General features: G+C 36.6%; 1 protein-coding gene and 1 long non-coding RNA gene across 11 annotated transcripts in view; one reads left to right on the top strand and one right to left on the bottom strand.

Annotated features, from left to right (window-relative positions):
- The window catches only part of LOC107319412 (uncharacterized), a 173,401-nt gene that overhangs the window by 122,041 nt on the left and 34,170 nt on the right, over positions 1-17,190 (top strand). The window contains exon 2 of the long non-coding RNA XR_001557807.3: positions 10,203-10,294. This is a non-coding gene — a long non-coding RNA (uncharacterized LOC107319412). The remainder of the gene's footprint in view (positions 1-10,202; positions 10,295-17,190) is intronic.
- Positions 1-17,190, bottom strand: part of ADAMTS18 (ADAM metallopeptidase with thrombospondin type 1 motif 18) — a 66,654-nt gene that overhangs the window by 3,149 nt on the left and 46,315 nt on the right. For all 10 annotated transcript variants that reach the window (XM_085551841.1, XM_015874171.3, XM_015874172.3 and 7 more), the window contains 6 exons: positions 10,522-10,660; positions 9,520-9,646; positions 4,961-5,165; positions 2,712-2,903; positions 2,138-2,350; positions 1,079-1,226 (listed from right to left, as the gene is read on the bottom strand). In XM_085551841.1, coding sequence (XP_085407967.1) covers positions 1,079-1,226; positions 2,138-2,350; positions 2,712-2,903; positions 4,961-5,165; positions 9,520-9,646; positions 10,522-10,660 — 1,024 coding nt within the window. The remainder of the gene's footprint in view (positions 1-1,078; positions 1,227-2,137; positions 2,351-2,711; positions 2,904-4,960; positions 5,166-9,519; positions 9,647-10,521; positions 10,661-17,190) is intronic.

Genomic DNA, 17,190 nt, shown 5'->3' on the forward strand with positions numbered 1-17,190 from the left:
TTAATTTCTCAACTGTGATCACTGAGCTGGAGCTGCATGGCTGATAATGGAGACTGATTTGCTTCGATGTGATTCCAGCACAGCTGGTTCCTTCTCTTTTTGCTGGTTTAGACAGAAAGTTAGAGAGCAGTGAGGAGATAATTGATCTCTAGAGCCTGACGACCCAGTTATAACAAAGGTGAAAGGGCTCCTGCAGATGTGAGGCAAGAAAGAAACAGGCCAAGGCCAAAATTAGTAACAGACATTACTTCAGACATGAAATATAGCAGAGGGAGGCTGGGGTGAAAGAAGAGTTCTTGCTGTATCATGACAGAAGAGGACATAATACAGAAATTCTGAAGTACAGCTGAACTTCTTAGGAATGTTAATTAGTACTTGAATAGTTAAGAATATTTGATTATAAAAATAGGAAAACTGCTCATGTATCTCTTTTAGGTATATTTTATCAGAATATCTTAGTTTGGATTCAGGTCTGTTTGATACTCTGCATGTCTTGAGTTACTACAGTGGGATGGTCTAACTCTTCAGACACCACTGGGTTCTACAGTGAATATCATGAATCAGTACAGATGAGAGGGGTTGCTGTCTAATGTCAAATTACAAGATGCAGGGCCAGAGGTTGACCGTTGTTCCCAACTCCATTTCTCCAGCCTGTTTTATAGATGTTACTTTCAGCATCTTGTTTTAAAATAAAATACTCATAAAAGAGTACCAGCATAGGACATTCACAAAAACAGAAACTGAAGGTGCAGCTCAGAACCACACTGTGTTAACTTTTAAATATATATATATATGTATGTATATATATATATTTCAAACATATCTCTATTCTTAAAATCTCTCTCAGTTATACTCGTCTGCTGTAAGAGAGTTAACTCTGGGAAGAGAGATACTGTAGTGTTGAAAGTAACTGAAAAGCTTCAATTACTGGAAAAATTTGTGGAAGAACATGTCAAATATAAATATGTATAATAATATATATTATGTGGCTGTAACCAAAAAGGTGATTTTTGCTGGACATGGAGTATATCTGTGTATACCAATATAAGTTGCTGCAGAATGTAAAGCTGAGTTTTACCTCTTTTGGAAGGGGCTGGGCAAAAGTTAGTATTGCAGGCTCTCAGGACTGCTGGTTTCTGATGGGGCAAGCACCCAGAGGCTGGTCTCCCTTGGCGTAGGCACTGTACACTCCGGGTTTGCACTCCCCCACCACATGTTACTGTACACTGTAGAGAACAACAAAAACATCTTAAGAGAATCCTTCAAAGCCCATGAAAGCCAAAGGAAAACACTATGAAGGGCTTTAGATGAGACTTTCAGAGAGAGGTCAGGATCAGACATGTCAATGCTCGGCAATCCCTATCAGGACCAGATTTTCAATGGTGTGTGCATCTGTTCTCCATTCTCGAACCCTTTCGAAAGTATGGTTATTTAAGGACTCAACTGAAAATTTGGTTCCTTACTTAGGCATGTAGACAAACTGAATGTTTTAGAAAACCCACTCCTGATTGGCTGCATTGACTTCTTTTGAACTCTAAGCCTCTGGGCCCAATCCTGCTGTCGGAGCAGAGATAAAGCTCCCACTGGAAACATAATTATGGCAGTGTCTGGGGAAAAGCAGTATGCATTTGCAGGAAGATCTATGAAGTATTTTAGAATGAATAAGCCTTTTACTTGTATGTGTTTCGTGAAAAGTTGTCTTTAAGATAAATGTGATCATTTTCATCTGATTACAATTGTCAGGCATACATTGTTTCATGTAAATGTTATTAAATGAGTGTGTGGCTCATTGATATGTGACTCATAAAGTAGATAAGTTCCAGAAATACAGAAGCTTATTTGCAAGAATGTAGAAACAAATACAGACTGATCCTCAAATTAATCATAGCATTTAGGGAATTCCAGGCAATCTATGCAGATCCTTAAATACGCTGTGTGTATAGCTATGTAATAGTTCAATCACAGTGCAGTTAGAACACTGAAAAGGAAGTACTGAGAAACAATAGTGGAATCAAGTTGCTCTGGTGCACAAGTAACATTTTAGGGCAACCTTCATGAATTTGAGGAAAAAGAGGTTAACTAAACCAAAATACATCATGGATAGGAAGGGAAGGACAAGAAGGCTTTCCATTCCTACCTGCTGCCAGGGTGAGGAATACCAACCAGACACCATGTTATACAACGTTTGAGATGGACAAGGTCCATTGTTACAAGCTTCTTCCAGGTCTATGTTAGGTTTCTTGATATTTCTACATCTTCTCTGAGGAAAGGTGATTAATTTTCCATGGATGCTTTTCTCTCCACATTTTAGTTCTCGCTTGCGTACAGCTGGGCCACAGGAGGCTGAGCACTGTAAAAGCAAAGCACACCTTTTAAATCTATAGAAACACATTCAAAGGAGGCTGGGCTATGCTCAAGACAACCTAAATTACATGAAACTACAAAAGCATTATAAAACCCCAAAGACCATGGTCCATATGTATAAACAGAAATATGAAGCTAAGTCACTGGAAGTCCAAAAAAGCAAAGACATCAGAATATATCTAACTACATCTGAATGTAAAGAACTGTGCTTTTATAGTGGTTTGCCCACAGCACCAGATTTTCAAATATAAGGTCAGCTTTTCTTTTTTTTCCTATGTTGGTTGTGTGTGCGTCCCCAAGTCACCATTTTCAAAATGAGAGAAGGAAGACTGTGAGCCCCACTTTACCTCACTCCAGGAAGCAATCACCCACTGGAGTCGGTCATTTTTGGGGCAACGTCCTAGCACACAGGTCTGCTGGGATTCAGGTTTATGGTCTTGGCTGCACATACTTTCAGGCAAGATTTTCAGCTTGGGAGAACCAGTACTTGTGCAGTAGACGTCCCGTTTCTTAATGCCTCTCCCACAAGTCTTGGAGCACTGTGATGGAAAGAAATACTCATTTGAGCTAGAAGAAATGTAAATTGACATTATTCGTATTTTACAGCAGAACACAGAAACCATTGTTAATGTGTTCTGTAGCTGTCACTGTAATGCAAGTAAACTTGAAATTCCATAACAGCAACATCTATTTGTCAGTCTTACAGCGATCTGCTGAGTGCTTTCTTTTTCTAAACTATGAACTCTTAACAGCCCCCATGTAGGACAAGCAATATCTTTTTTTTTTCTTTCTGCTGATGAGAGAAGTTGGACTTGTGAGCAAAACTGTTTTTTCTCTGGACAGCATAGTTAAAAGCTACTTCTAACCTCCCACCTGAAAATCTCCAACAGCAAGATGTTCTCAGCTATTTGTTATCTTGTCCTCATGTTAGACCGGAGGGACAAGAAAGAGACAGAGAAAACTACCTAGGGAATCTATACATAACTCCTTCACAGGAACCTCTTAAGAAGATAGAATCTGATATAGAAAATGGCTAAGATGCTTGACCAAAGTTAATTGCCAAGATTATGACAAAGCTTAGGACAAGTCACTAGTGAATAAATATGTATTGCGTGAACTGTGGTTCAGTTGAAAAGACATTCCAGAGCTTTCACTGCCTCAGCCTGCATCAAAATGCACTAATGAGCCGTTTCTGATGAAATGAGGAAATAGCCCTGAAATAATGCTGTGGACTTTCTATCTCGTTGCATCCTCTTCTAAGTGTTTTTACAATAACTAATAGGCACATTCCAATGCAGAATACCACGTTATCACTGCACAAATTAAACCATAAATGTTTTCTAAAGATTTCATGAAACAGGGTGCACTGAAATAGAACAGAATTACCTGTTTGCTGAAAATCTCTGGTTGTAATCTTATCCCCAAACAGATGGAAAAGCCTTTCATTTAAAATGATTCTCAGATTTGTGAAGAGAGACTGGGTAGTTTGCATTTTTGTCTTTTAACTATTTTGAGCCTGTGATATAGCAGCTTTCAGCTGACCCTTAAAATCCTTGCTAACTTGTTCAATGAGCCTAGTAACAGCTTGTGGACTTTGTTCTTCCCTTTTAAACATCTAATTGTCATATCTGTTTTTCACAGCCTTTTGCCATAGTAGTGTTTCCTTCACATACACTGGAAGACAAAGTTACTTGTCTGTCCCAGTACATTACAGAGCATTCACATGGAGAAGCAATGTGTGCTTCTTAACCTGGAAGGCTTAGGTCAAGATGTTCTTGAACATCTAAGGAATAAAAGTACCAAGAGGAGTACACAGGAGTAATAGCATTTTCAGTAAATTTAAATCCACCTTGGGTCTCACTAAATTAATATGGAAAAATCAAAATAATTCTTTCTTATATAGGTTTAGTGTCATCTGCCTCTTACATCTAAAGATTTCCCAATACTTGATTTATCCTTGAATTCACAGCTCACGCCAGCAGCAACAATAGTCACAGACAGAGCAGGGACGAGTTTTGTATAAGCATGTGTGTGCTTTTTAACTCAGACTGGTTTAATGTCAAGCTTTTCATAGGTTTGTGAAGCAGGGTGTGTACACACAGGAATCTGCCTAGGGGCCTTATGCTCCTCATGGAGATTAACTGCAGCAGTGTTCTACTTGCTGAAGAAGAGTTACTCTAACAGATGCAAAGTAGAGAAACAATTATTATATGTGTAAATCACAGCTTTACCAATGCACAATTCAAAAATGCATGTGCATTAATAAGTCCAAATATTTCTTTATTCCTTGGCTGCCAGTCATCTCTAAGAAAAGTTAATACTGCTGTAGGAACTGACCTCAAACAGGAGTTAATGGCTTTGAAGAATTCATCGAGTTATGAAACCATCTGTTTGTATGCACCAGAAGGTGTCCCCTCCTGGAAGCCCTCCTTTCTGACCACAAGGCTCATTAAAATATAGCTTACAAGTTATCATTACGAATAGAACTATTTGTACAATACTGATTCACAGTTTACACTGTTTCTTTCTGCATAGAATTTCTGGCATAGTTTTTATTATGTCAGCAATAGAAAACACAGGTTTTTCTCCAGATTACCTGAGACCATGGTCCAGGGCTCCATTCAGGTGGGCAGTCTTGACTATTGCATATCTGCACTTGTGTAGGGGTGCTAACAGGACACAGGGAATGGGCCACTACCTCCTCTCTTTGGAAAGTCTTTTTCTGCACACACTGAATGAGACGACTTTGTTGCCCTCCTCCACAAGATTTGCTGCATGCGCTCCATTCACCTGCTGACCAGCTTAATGGAGAAAATGTATATTAGATACATAAGAGGCCAGTTAACTTTATAAAATCAACACACGAGTCACCTATGAAATGTGAATTATTCAGGGATTCTGCTTAATCTACTCTACTGATGTACTGATATCAAAAAGCATTTGTTACTTAATCTTTCTTGAAAAGAATAGTTTGATTGGGATTAAATATATCTAATACAACTAGAAAATTAGCATTAATTATTTACAGCTCACACATCTACCAGAACTAACTTGCCTATGAATCTAACCTGGAATCAGGAATTCCTTGGGGACAGAGAGAGACAGTGCCACTGAGGCTGGTGGAGTATGTAGAAAATCTAACAAATCACCATTCCTTTATAACCATATAACCATGCCAGTATTTGAATTGAAACTAAAAACCAACCAAACAAACAAACAAACAAAAAAAAAACCAAAAAAACAACCCTCCCTGAAAATGGAAAAGAAAAATATTCCCTAAAGACAGAGTGAATGATCACTTCTGTCACTTCAGCTGCTGAAGAGACATCCAAATAGACTAACAGAAGAGAGAACAAAACAAAAGTGTGATGCATAGACAGGTTTATAAGTAGATGAAATTGTCTCACTGGACAGTTCTGACCTTTTGCTGTTATGTTGCTTTCCTTGTTACCTTTTCTTTCAAAAAAAACCACAAACTCGAAGAAGGTTCGCCTAAGCTGAAACCAGGAAAAAGCTGGCATTGCAGGGAAGGAATGGGACCAACTTAGGTAGGCATGAACAAATGCTGGCATGGTAGCGTTCAATGATATTAATGTCAAACCTTAGCTTGCCTCTATTTACAAAAAAGAATAGACTTGCTAAAATCAGCAGTCCTGTCAATAGCATTTGGAGGATTTAAATCTCCTCAGACTAACAAATTTGGCAGACAGAAGATGTGGGATCTAAATAAAACAGTAAGAATTTAACCAGCAAAAGCTGTTGGGCAAATGTACGCTCCAGTTGCAGGCAAGCTTCAGTTATGCATACTGTCACTAAAATTACACAAAGACTGAAGAAACACTGCCAGTTGCTTAGGCTGAATTCAGTTTTGAAATGTCAATAGCTGCTTAGTATTTCTATTACTGAAGCACTGGGTGGGTCCCCAGCCCTTGTGTAACTCTTCACAGACACACATCCAAGCGTCTGTCCTCAAAAGCTTCCAGTGTAAGATCATAAGGAGCAACTAGATGGGAAAATGGGTGAAGAAAACAGAGGAAATTATGAATGATTAAATGATTACTTGAAATCTCTTATTGAAATATGCAGCACTGAATTTAAGCATTTTATAGATTTTTAATAATTTATGTCACAGAAAATGTTGGTTTATTTTTTTCCTTTTTTTTTTTTTTTTTTTTTTTTTGTCTCAAATCCAGCTTCTTGGCTTATCCTGCTTCTATGGCTTCTATGGTTTCCTACAGCATTCATTCCGTGATGACTAGAATAGCTGCTTACAGTTTTAATGACAGGAAAGGGTTTTTTTTCTCTTTTCTTACTGTGTGAAAGATGACCAACATCCCATTTGCCTTTCTGATCACATCTGCCTGAAAACAAAACTAATTAAATTGTTTAAAAATATATAAAACTCCTATTCTGGTAAAATCCCTTCGGGAACAGAAGCGAACCTAACACCCAATCTAGTAACTTCAATAACTGTCAAACGTAGTGAGAAATATAAAAAGGCCTAGTGTTAGGACAAAGAAATATTAATATTAAAGTCAGTATTTATGTATTTCCAGAACACATTATGTCTGATTTAGAAGTATGTGGACCTCTGCAATACAAATATCTGGACAGAAGTTAATAGTTTTAATCCATTCAACATCCTTTAATTAGTTTCCCTTGATGCTTTTGACAGCCATGATTGGCAGAGCAATCCAAAGCAATTTTAAGAGTCTATTTGCACTAACTGTCCAGAAAGTTCCCTTCTTCATAGAGGAGAGGGCAATAAACTTGCTTTAATGTCCTCTAGTAAACTTCCATTTTCCAGAATTATCTGGGCTGCGATCCAAGAGTATCTTTCATTAGCTCAAATAACATAAGTAATTATGAGCAGATTTGCCAGTTCTGAAATCCTACAACAGTGTGCAGTTGTGATGCCTGTGTTCTTACTGTTGGGATGGTAGTTTTGTTCTCCCTCGGTCTTTGTTCCTATGCAGTAATTATTCCACACTGACCTTTACAAGTCTGGAGTCTTCACTTTCAAGTCACAAAACAGACACACATGTATTCATCTGCTAGTCACTTTCTTCCCTGCCTATTATACCCACTATATTTGTTTCTTCTTTAGTTGCTATTGTTTCTTCCATGATATTTATTGATATTTTTTAATGTTGTCCCACGTGGTTTTAAAAATAATTAATTAGTGAGTTGAACTGTTTTTTCCCTAGATGTGCAGATTTGGGAAGCTTGGGGCTTTAATAGTTTTTATTTCTGTACTCTATTTCTGGATCAAGTTATTAATTGTGTTGCAGTAATCTAAAACCATCAGGGCAATTTTAGCATGACAATATTGCACTGCATTTCAAAATGGACATTCAAGCATTTTCAGACATACTTATACAAGTGGATCTTGAAAACATGCCATTATATCAGTTGAACAGAAATAGGAATTTTCCATATGGAAATATGCAAAACTGATTTTCCATATTTTCCGAGAGAGAAAATAGAGATGAAAAACATTTTGCTGAAATTTTATAGCATAACAAAACTACATGAAAATGGAGGTGAGCATAAGATGTTGTAAAAGGATCCTGGGAACATCACAGAGACTATATTTCTGCCTACATGATTCGAAGCTCATTGGTTAAAAATAATTCTGGCAGGAGATAAGTCACATGCAAACAGATTGTGTTTGGCTACAAAGATTATGTGAAATTAGTATTCAGAAATTCATGTGGCTAAAAGCAATCTAAAGAAACTGCTGAAGCAGGAACATGGGGCTCTGATGTGACATGCTTCCATTACTTAAATCTTATCTCTATCCTTTTGTGGTTGTAATATATAATTTACCATTTGGATTCTGTGCTCTTTGCTGTAACCTTTAAATTTTGCAGGAAATTCCAAACTATTACTGGACTATTTTTTAGAATGCTTAACATATTGCAAACTATGGATTTTGAAGCAAAAACAACACTACCATGAAGCATATATGTCTTTTTGCTTTGCCCCATCATCCTCTTCTGCACTGGGACAGATAGGGAAAACTGACTAAATGTGTTATTTTTATCAAGTATGGGAGTGGGATTAACTGACTGGTTTCACACTTACTGCATTCATCAGCACACAGTAAAACCAGGAGATGACACAAGGACTAGAGCTCCTCACTTCTTCTGCCATCTGCTGTTTGTGCACTTGAACTGTGTTTTCAACAATTTTCCTATGCAACAATTAATTTTTTCCACTGTATCGCTGTAGAAAATCTCCTGTCCTGGAAGTCAAAAGGTCTTTTTTTTTTTTTTAATTTGTAAAATTAATATAAAGCTCAAGTTGAAAAGTCAGGAGTCCAAATGTGAAAAAACAGCAGAAGACAGACAGTCAGCGTACCCTTAAATCTCTCCATTTAAATTCTAAGCCACATGATACTGTGTTTAATTATATGAACACAACGGTTTTTTTTCCAAAGGACTCCTACCACAGCTACTATAAATCAGCGTGACTCCTTTGTTTTTAAAGGAGCTCTGTAGATTTATACCAGCTGGATTCTAAAGGCTTATCTATATGTCATTGTCTTCCTTTGAATCTCACCTTTCTTATGTGTTAGAAAATAAGGTTGTTAACATAAGAAATGTCTTCATATTTATTTCTGTGGGAGCAGGAGCATTGCTGACAATTTATTTGGCTAAGATAGTCCTCTTACAGGTATCAAAATACTGTATGAAGTATTTTGCCCAAAAGTCACTAATTGCACTTCACAAGATTCTTTTAGCCTAATCTAATATGTGGAATCTGAGTCAGAAGGCCAAGCTTCCACATGGGGAGTAGCACTTTACTCAGGAAATGGTCTTATTGATTCAAGGTGAATAAAGGTGGCAGAATGGGCCTCTAAGTAACTTAGATTTACTCAGTGTCACATAGCTAACCCCAGCATGGTGACAGAGCTGCAAGCAATCCTCAGGAGGTCTTGCTTAGCAACATTAGAAATACTGCTTCTATTATTATCATTGGGCAGAAGCCTACACAACTAACGTTTTTAAACCATTACTGTTTTAAATTACAGAATAAAAACGGGTTCATCTAGCGGGCTGTACAGTTCTGTGTGCCTATTGCAGAGAACGTCCCTGCTAGCTAACTCAGTCATAAGGCACAATGAAAGGTAGAAAAATAACGAGAACTTACTGTGCTGGGCAAGGATTAGTATTGCATAGTTTTGTTTCAGTTAAAGGCTTCATCCTTGGACCACAAAAAGAGGAATTAACTCGTGTACGATGATCTTCCAAACAAATTGCTTTTGCTGTAATGTGTCCTATGGAAGTATTAGGAAAAAAAAAAAGTAGTAAGATAAGTGTTTACTCAAAATTCAAAAGAAAAAGAAGTAGGAAAGAAGGAGCATAGCATAGCATGGCATTTACTTGGGTCATCCAGTCCAATTCTTTGACATTATGGACAACTGCATCATAGAATCTTCTTTATATGACCCACTTACAATTTAAAGGCTACTCAAATTTTTGTTCCCTTTTTGTTGTTTTTTGTGTGTTTTTTTTTTCTTTTTTTTCCCATGTGCCACTTTTCTGCTTTCATTACATCCTAGAATTACTTCCATTGACAGAACATCCAGGATTTAAAAAGAATAAATACACGTCCTGAGGAAAGCAAATACCTAGAGGAGTATGGTAATAAGAAGTCTTTAGCTTATGTAGAATTTCAGAGTTTAAGTTTGCTGAACTCAAATATTTGTAATTAAGCAGTGAGAAGATCAGTGTAGAGCTGTCAATAAAGTTCTTTATAGTATTTTAGTCTTCAATTACTCTCTACAGATAGATAAAGTTCACTCATTATTTGTTATCTTTCTTTGTTCCCAGGTTACAACTACATCAAAGCACATATTTAATTCCCATGTTACTTCAACAGCAAGATACGTGCAGATTGACCTGAAGAAAAAAGGACTGCCACCGTAAGTGATATGAATTGAGACTGTCATGATTATTTCTTTCTACCACAGAGACGCTATGAAGGTACTTCATCTATATTGTAAGCTACCAGTTTGAAAAAAAAGGGACCAGGTGTTCAGTGTATGTATTATTACACATGCTTGCAAAATTAAAGACAGCTGAAATGTTTGAGATGAATGTATAAAGAAAAATGAAAACAAAGAGCATCAAATATTAGTAAGTTACCTACCCCCACCACAGGTAGCTGAGCACTCTGACTGCACTGTCACCCAGGAGTAGCTGTGCTTTTTGATAGATGTCTTGTTCTCATTCAGTTTGGAAAATGTGTATTCCCAAGCAATCCCAGGATTTCTGCCTTGTAGCAGGATCTACAGATGGGAAATTGGAGTTTGGTTTCAAGAAAAACAAACAAACAAACAAAACAACAATGGGGGGAGAGGTGTTAAAAAAAGGGGAGTGGATTTTGTGATTTGGAAGGAAGATGAACTAAACATGATACATATATAATTTATTTATACACACCATGAAATAATTTTCCAGAGACCTATTCTTTGTTGTATTAAAACTCATCAAAGCAATTCCTAAACATCAAACTTGCAGGACATACAAGCAGAATGCAGAAATGGCCTGTCTGGTCTTTTAGTAATTCATGTGTCAAAGGAGGAGGAACTTTTGTTCATACCTCAAGATCAAACATAATGCTGAGCTCTCGCCTGATCTAACAACTGTTATGAAGTTGTGGTATTTAAGTGGCCAAAATAAGAGTATAGCTTAAAACGTCTTGAGGATACTCTTGAAGTATTAGACTGTGAATACTTGTCTTCCAAAACTGTTCCTTACTTCCTGATAGCAGATGTAAGAAACAAAGCAAATGCATCCTAAATAACATAATACAGAACACAGAAGAGAGAAGATGAGAATATATATATATATATATATATATATATTTATGTAAACCAGCATCTAGCTCTACTTCTGTGAAGCAATATTATCCTGTTGCTTCAAGACAGCAAAGGGAAAGAGAGCAAACGATCCCTGGCATGTTGGAACAAGAGATGTTAGTATCTATCATTCAGAGAACAATCTCACTGTAACGTCAGGAACTTGCAGCCTCCAGCTGAGTGAGTGCCTCTGTGTAACTCCTGTACCTCATGCAGGCTGCTCTGTACATGTTTTAAGTCATTGGGCTACACTCTTTTCTTCTGCACTGGGAAGTAGTTACACTTACAACAGGGAGCTGAAATCTTTAACTTCCTCTCCTCCTAGCCATGAGCCAAAGCTAGAGCCCCTTCCCACCCTTGAAACCACAGGAGGATATGTCAACAAAGCAGGAACTGCATCACGTTCAGATTTCTTGCATCCTGTATCATCCCAGCTACAGAATAAAAGGGCAAAAATCAAACTCTGGAAAAGTACTGGACGCAAAATATTGTACAGCACAAAACCACGTAATTTAAAGTCCCTGGCAATCAGCTGAAAAATGTTGTACAATGCATAATGTTCAACCAAGTTTTCATCAGGAATGCAGTGCTATTGCAAGGTTACAATTTTGCCAAAGTAATGAGCATATAAAAAGTTTTCTATCGTATTTTCAAACATTCATTATAAAGCCCTTCTTTAACAACCCAATAACTGAAGTCTGCATATACAGCCAAGTTATCAGACCTACAAATTTGGAAAGACCTCCAGTGCTTGTTCTACTTAACTGGATACATTCCAGCATCTTTTCAGCCAACTGGCATTTGCTCCCAAATTTACAGCTGGCAAAAAACCTCCTTAAACATTTCCAGTTCCTCAATACTGTTTAATGTCTACCTTTAACACACCAACCACCTGACTTCAGACACAACACTCAGCAGCTCTGACCGCAGGGCGCAGAGTTATAAAATTTACAGCTTCTTGAGTTTGAAAACCACAGACTCTATGGCTGGAATCTGCCAGATCTACTCTGAAGAAAAAGAACTGTGGCTTTTGCTTAGGGCATAAAATGTTAAAACAATGGATAAATTGAATTCTCCTGAGTAAAGAACCTTTTCCTTTTGCTGCTAATTTTGATTTCAAAGCTAAACCAATAAGTTTTCAAAACTAGCTGTGCATCTGCCCCTTTCTTTGAGACTCCTTTTTTTTTTTTCTTTCTTTTTCTTTTTCCTTTCTTTTATTTTTTTCTTTACTATGGCTATCCTATGTCCCCTGTGCTACATTTTGCAGGGCAGAATTCTGAAGAGCCTGTCAATATGCCTTTTTATGATTGATCCTTTGTGCTTTTGAGTTGTTATGAAGTTACTCGCAATACACTGAATTAAAACAGATTAAGTTACACAGGATAAACTCCTCTTTCTCCCATAATAATCTGTCTAATGTGCAGGAATATATGTAAGTGTCTGGCAGGTTAGCCAGATGTAAAAATGATCTAGTCCCTGTGAAGGACAAATGGGTAAACTTAGTCAAGCTGATCTTAAACAAAAAGCCAGGTAAAGGAATAATTACTGTTTATCTGGATGTGCTTCCCATATGTACTAAAAGCAAATGTATTTTCATTTTTAACTCACTCTGCATATGCATCATTTACAAAATGGGCATGAGCCCAGTCTTTAAGCCCCAGCATGCAAATTGCATCTACATTTCCTGGGTCCATCCCATGTCTTGTAGGCCTTTGATAATTTCTTGAGGTGTGTGTTAGAGCTGAGCTGCCTCCAGTGAGCTACATGTTACACTAAGGGCAGGCTAAGAAGCTTGTTGGTGCAGAAAACTAGTGTCTGGCTGTTATTTGGATTTTCAAAAAGATGCCTGTGAGACTGCAGCTTTTATCCACTCTGAGTCTACATGCCATTTAATAAATGTATTAACATCAAACATACTAACCCAGAGTCTGATTTCTTTGATCAGTCAAAATTAATCTCACTGGCATTCATGAATTCAGCTTGTTTTCAGTAGTGTAAATCTAAGCATGGAGTATATGATGCTTGTGTGAAGCTGTTGCAAACAGTTAAAAAAAAAAAAGGATCATTGCCTCAATGGGCAGTTACATAGGATCCTTGATCATGGCTAACACCAGGAGTTTCAAAGGAAATTAAAGAACACCTGTAGAGAAAATCATCACTAAAAGAAGAATTGCATCTATATTGGTTGCTTAAGCCAAACCTTAAAACAAAAGAGTTTTTATCCTTTCAGTATTTCTAAAGTCACTTTAAACAAAATCTTAACTAAAAGCTTATGACAAACTGTTGTTTTTCAGGAAAGTCCACTAAGGTCATTAAAAGGGGGTAAAAAATAATAAAGAGTATCCTTGAAAGGTCCTGCATGATCTCATTCCTACTTCAGCTGTTTCAAATTTATCTTATGTTGTTATTGTGTCTCCATTTTTTTTTTCTTTATTTTTTTTTTATTTTTTACTGTTCACATGCCAAATGCACAACCTTCAGGGATGCTGTCCAGCTAGTCTCTCCTCACTAAAGGAGAACCCTTTTATCCGTTGTATTGAATCAACATCTGTATCTTATAAGCACATCTTAGCTTTCTTTAACTTACTTTCTCTTTAGGGGAAATCAGTACAAATTTATCATCTAGTAGCTAATAATAAATGTAATGTTTTATAACTACAACTTGGCTTTCTCCCAGTGGCAGCTCTACCATCAGTAAAGTCTTTCCACCTGGCCTTCTTTCTCTTTTTTTTCCCCCCTATTGACAAAGAAGAAGTGATTTACTGATTTTAATTATACATTTGCCTGCTTTGAAGATCCATTAGCCTTCCTGTGAATATTTGCCTCTTTGTAAAGCATCCTTTACATTTGTTACTTACTGTTGTCAAAATAAACCACATTTTTTCACCGGTATTTCACAATTCCTTGATCAGATATTTCACCAGGTCTGAGGTAAACATCAATGAAGACACTGATTGTATCTCATCCTGAAAAATGTTACAGTGCTTTCTCAAATCAGATACAAGTTCATTCTTCATTCATTTACTGATAGAATGGACAAATAGATCACCAAACTATTGTGTTTTAAGTTAGTCTGTACAATATTCTTGGGGTTGACCTAGTAGTTCAATTTCTTTTGCACTGTCAGAGTCCCTCGATTCAAGTCAGTGGTGGAGGGTGACTGAATATTTCAGCAAATGGAAGTCACAAGTCACCTTCATACAAGACCTGTGCCAATGGAGCCCTCTGATGCCCATTTCCCAGATGCTCTGTTAGCATCTTATGGAAAGTAATTTCAGCATTTAGATGTGATGACTGTCAGCCCTCATTTCCTAAGCTAGATGAATGAATGATGAATGTACTGTTTGTCCCTCCTCAGGTTAAGTATTTTTCAGTCAAGACAAAAACACTGTTGATGTCTTTAAATTGGCAGCGGTGACCTTACATGACCAACAAATAAATAAGCTGAATATATTCAACTACTTAAAAAAATATCCAGTATGTTTCCATTTAAGATGAAACAGTTATGCTACAGAAACTGTATTTTAAAGCCTGGTGTTGATTTCTGATGATTTAACTATCATGTTTCTACCATGTTGATTTTTGCCTGAATTTGGACATTTGGGAACTGCCTTCTCAACCCCTGAATATTTCTCATTTAGGCTTTTACTGGTTTCTACAAACCCACAGTCACCAAAGTATCAATACTAAAAACAGCCATTTCAGAAAGATATACAAATTTTGAAGGGCACTGGTATACAATGCTTTGCTTTCCCTCCATAGAATCATAGAATTCCCAAGGTTGGAAAAGAACTAAAAGATCATCCACCTGTGAATTTACTTCTTCAACAATCCAGAAAGTGCTTTGATGAATTCTTAAAATCTCATTTAAATCTGCATTTACCCTTCCAGAAGTTGCACTCAGGAAACACACAATACCTACAATTTGAATTGTGCATTCAGTTCAAAGGAGAACACAAAGTTCTCCTCCTCAGAAAATATTTGGCCACTGAAGTTTGTATTTTCAGTCCCACAACCTACTTTAATTACAGAATTGCTGCTCTTTGTCTTCTTTGGTCTGACTGGTTCCCATAATTACACACACATAATATATGTAAATATATATATGTGTGTGCATTTGGGGTTGGGTTTTTTTGGTTTTGTTTTGTTTTATTTTGTTTTGTTTTTGTGAAATTCCAGGACAGATAAAAAGCACTTCGTGATTTTTGTCTCTCATCCATTACTGAATAGGACTGCAAAGTCTGATTAGATGACATGTGTCAGCTTAGCTATTGGAAAACCTGATAGAAAAACACAGATGCACAGGAACATGATGTACAATGAGACATAAATATGAAACACAGTATGACTGTAAGGCTGAACTATTACTTGTGGTATGCAAGACAATAGGGAATTTCAAGGTTTTTACTTATTTAGGATTCATTCTTCTTTCTTACTAAATGCTTCAGATGTCTCTTTCAAGAAAATATTTTGGAGAAAGACTTCATTTCAAAGAAAGTGATTGCCTTGAGCACAGATGTGATAGACCTGCCTGGACCCATGCTTGCAAAGCACTGCTCACATCCTGTCCTGTGAATGTTGCTCAGAGGACATGCATAACCTCAACTTTCTGGATGCAGCAGATTGATTTGCATCCAAAAAAGCAGTTGAAAACCTGGGTTGCTTGGGTCACAACACAACTGTCTAGCAAAACTATGACTACAAAACTAAGCACAAGCTCTGCCAATCTGTCTTTCTGATCATGATTTGGTGCCCACTTGAAAAATTCCTGTATTTACTCGTGCAGTTTATTCAGTTTCTCAGTCCCAGAAGTGTAAGTTTTTACCAGGTCTTCCACTGAATCCTTCTAGAAAAAATCTAATCCAGAAAATAATTATTAAATTGGTGTTGAATATAATATAATTAAAATGAGAGAAGAAAATATTTGAACCACAGAAAAAAAATTGAAGTCTGGATGCTGGAAAGCCTCATCTTACTGAAAATCAACTGGATAAAAAAATTGCTGGTAGGATTTATTTTGTAGGATTCTTTGAAAATTACAAATAAGATAAAAGCCAATCTACAACACAGCATACTTAAATATTCCATCATTCAGCCTTCTATCAGCTTTTAGTATTTATTGGTAAGTGTTATTGGTTTCACTATTACTGTTGCCAGTAGGTATTCAGCAATGTGTGTTTTCACATAGAAGTGTGTTCTGTAGTTTTCATTGACGTTTTTGCTGCTTACTTATTTATAAAGCATAAATAATGGAGTTCTCTGAACAAATAAGATTTTACATATTTTCCAGAATTCAGCTTGTTGCTTATTTAATTATTTAATGAAATCTTTATTACAGCTTATAGATATATTTAATTCGGGAATATATACATTTAACATTTCCAGTTGTTAGAATCCCTAGTTACCAAAGTCAGTGGTGTAGGTAATTCAATAAAAATACAAGGGAAGTTTAACTAAGCTTTTTTAGGAAGAATAGCCTCAAGATAAATGCTAAATCTTAATAAAACTGTTTAGCATACTGTGATAGGATGAAAATAGAAGTGGTATTTGGCATTAAGCGTTTTTTCTTTAATCTTTATTCTGTGAAGTATTTGCATGATATGCAGCCAAGTAAGTCATCTACAGGAAATTTATTATTCATACTTTGGTTCCATAATAATACTGTTCAATTTACTTTGTATTATGACAAATAAGATTCCTGAGAGTTCAGATTAGCGTTTCCTAACAGTCATAAGTATGCTTGTTTCTTTGGTGTGAGGCTATTTTGGAAATGATTTGTGGACACGGAAGCATGTCTGTAACTTGTAGACCAAAATTCTTCTTTCGACTAAAATATTCTTACTAACATTTAGAAAGGGATTGCTAATTGTGATAACTTGCTGAAATACATACCTTTTTTCTATGTCAAACTGTCCATCCTAAAGTACTTTAACATATGTTCAAGGTCTGTGAGCTTC

The sequence above is a fragment of the Coturnix japonica genome, chromosome 6 (assembly GCF_054131305.1).
Source record: "Coturnix japonica strain WE chromosome 6, WE-NBRP24, whole genome shotgun sequence".
Lineage (NCBI taxonomy): Eukaryota > Metazoa > Chordata > Aves > Galliformes > Phasianidae > Coturnix > Coturnix japonica.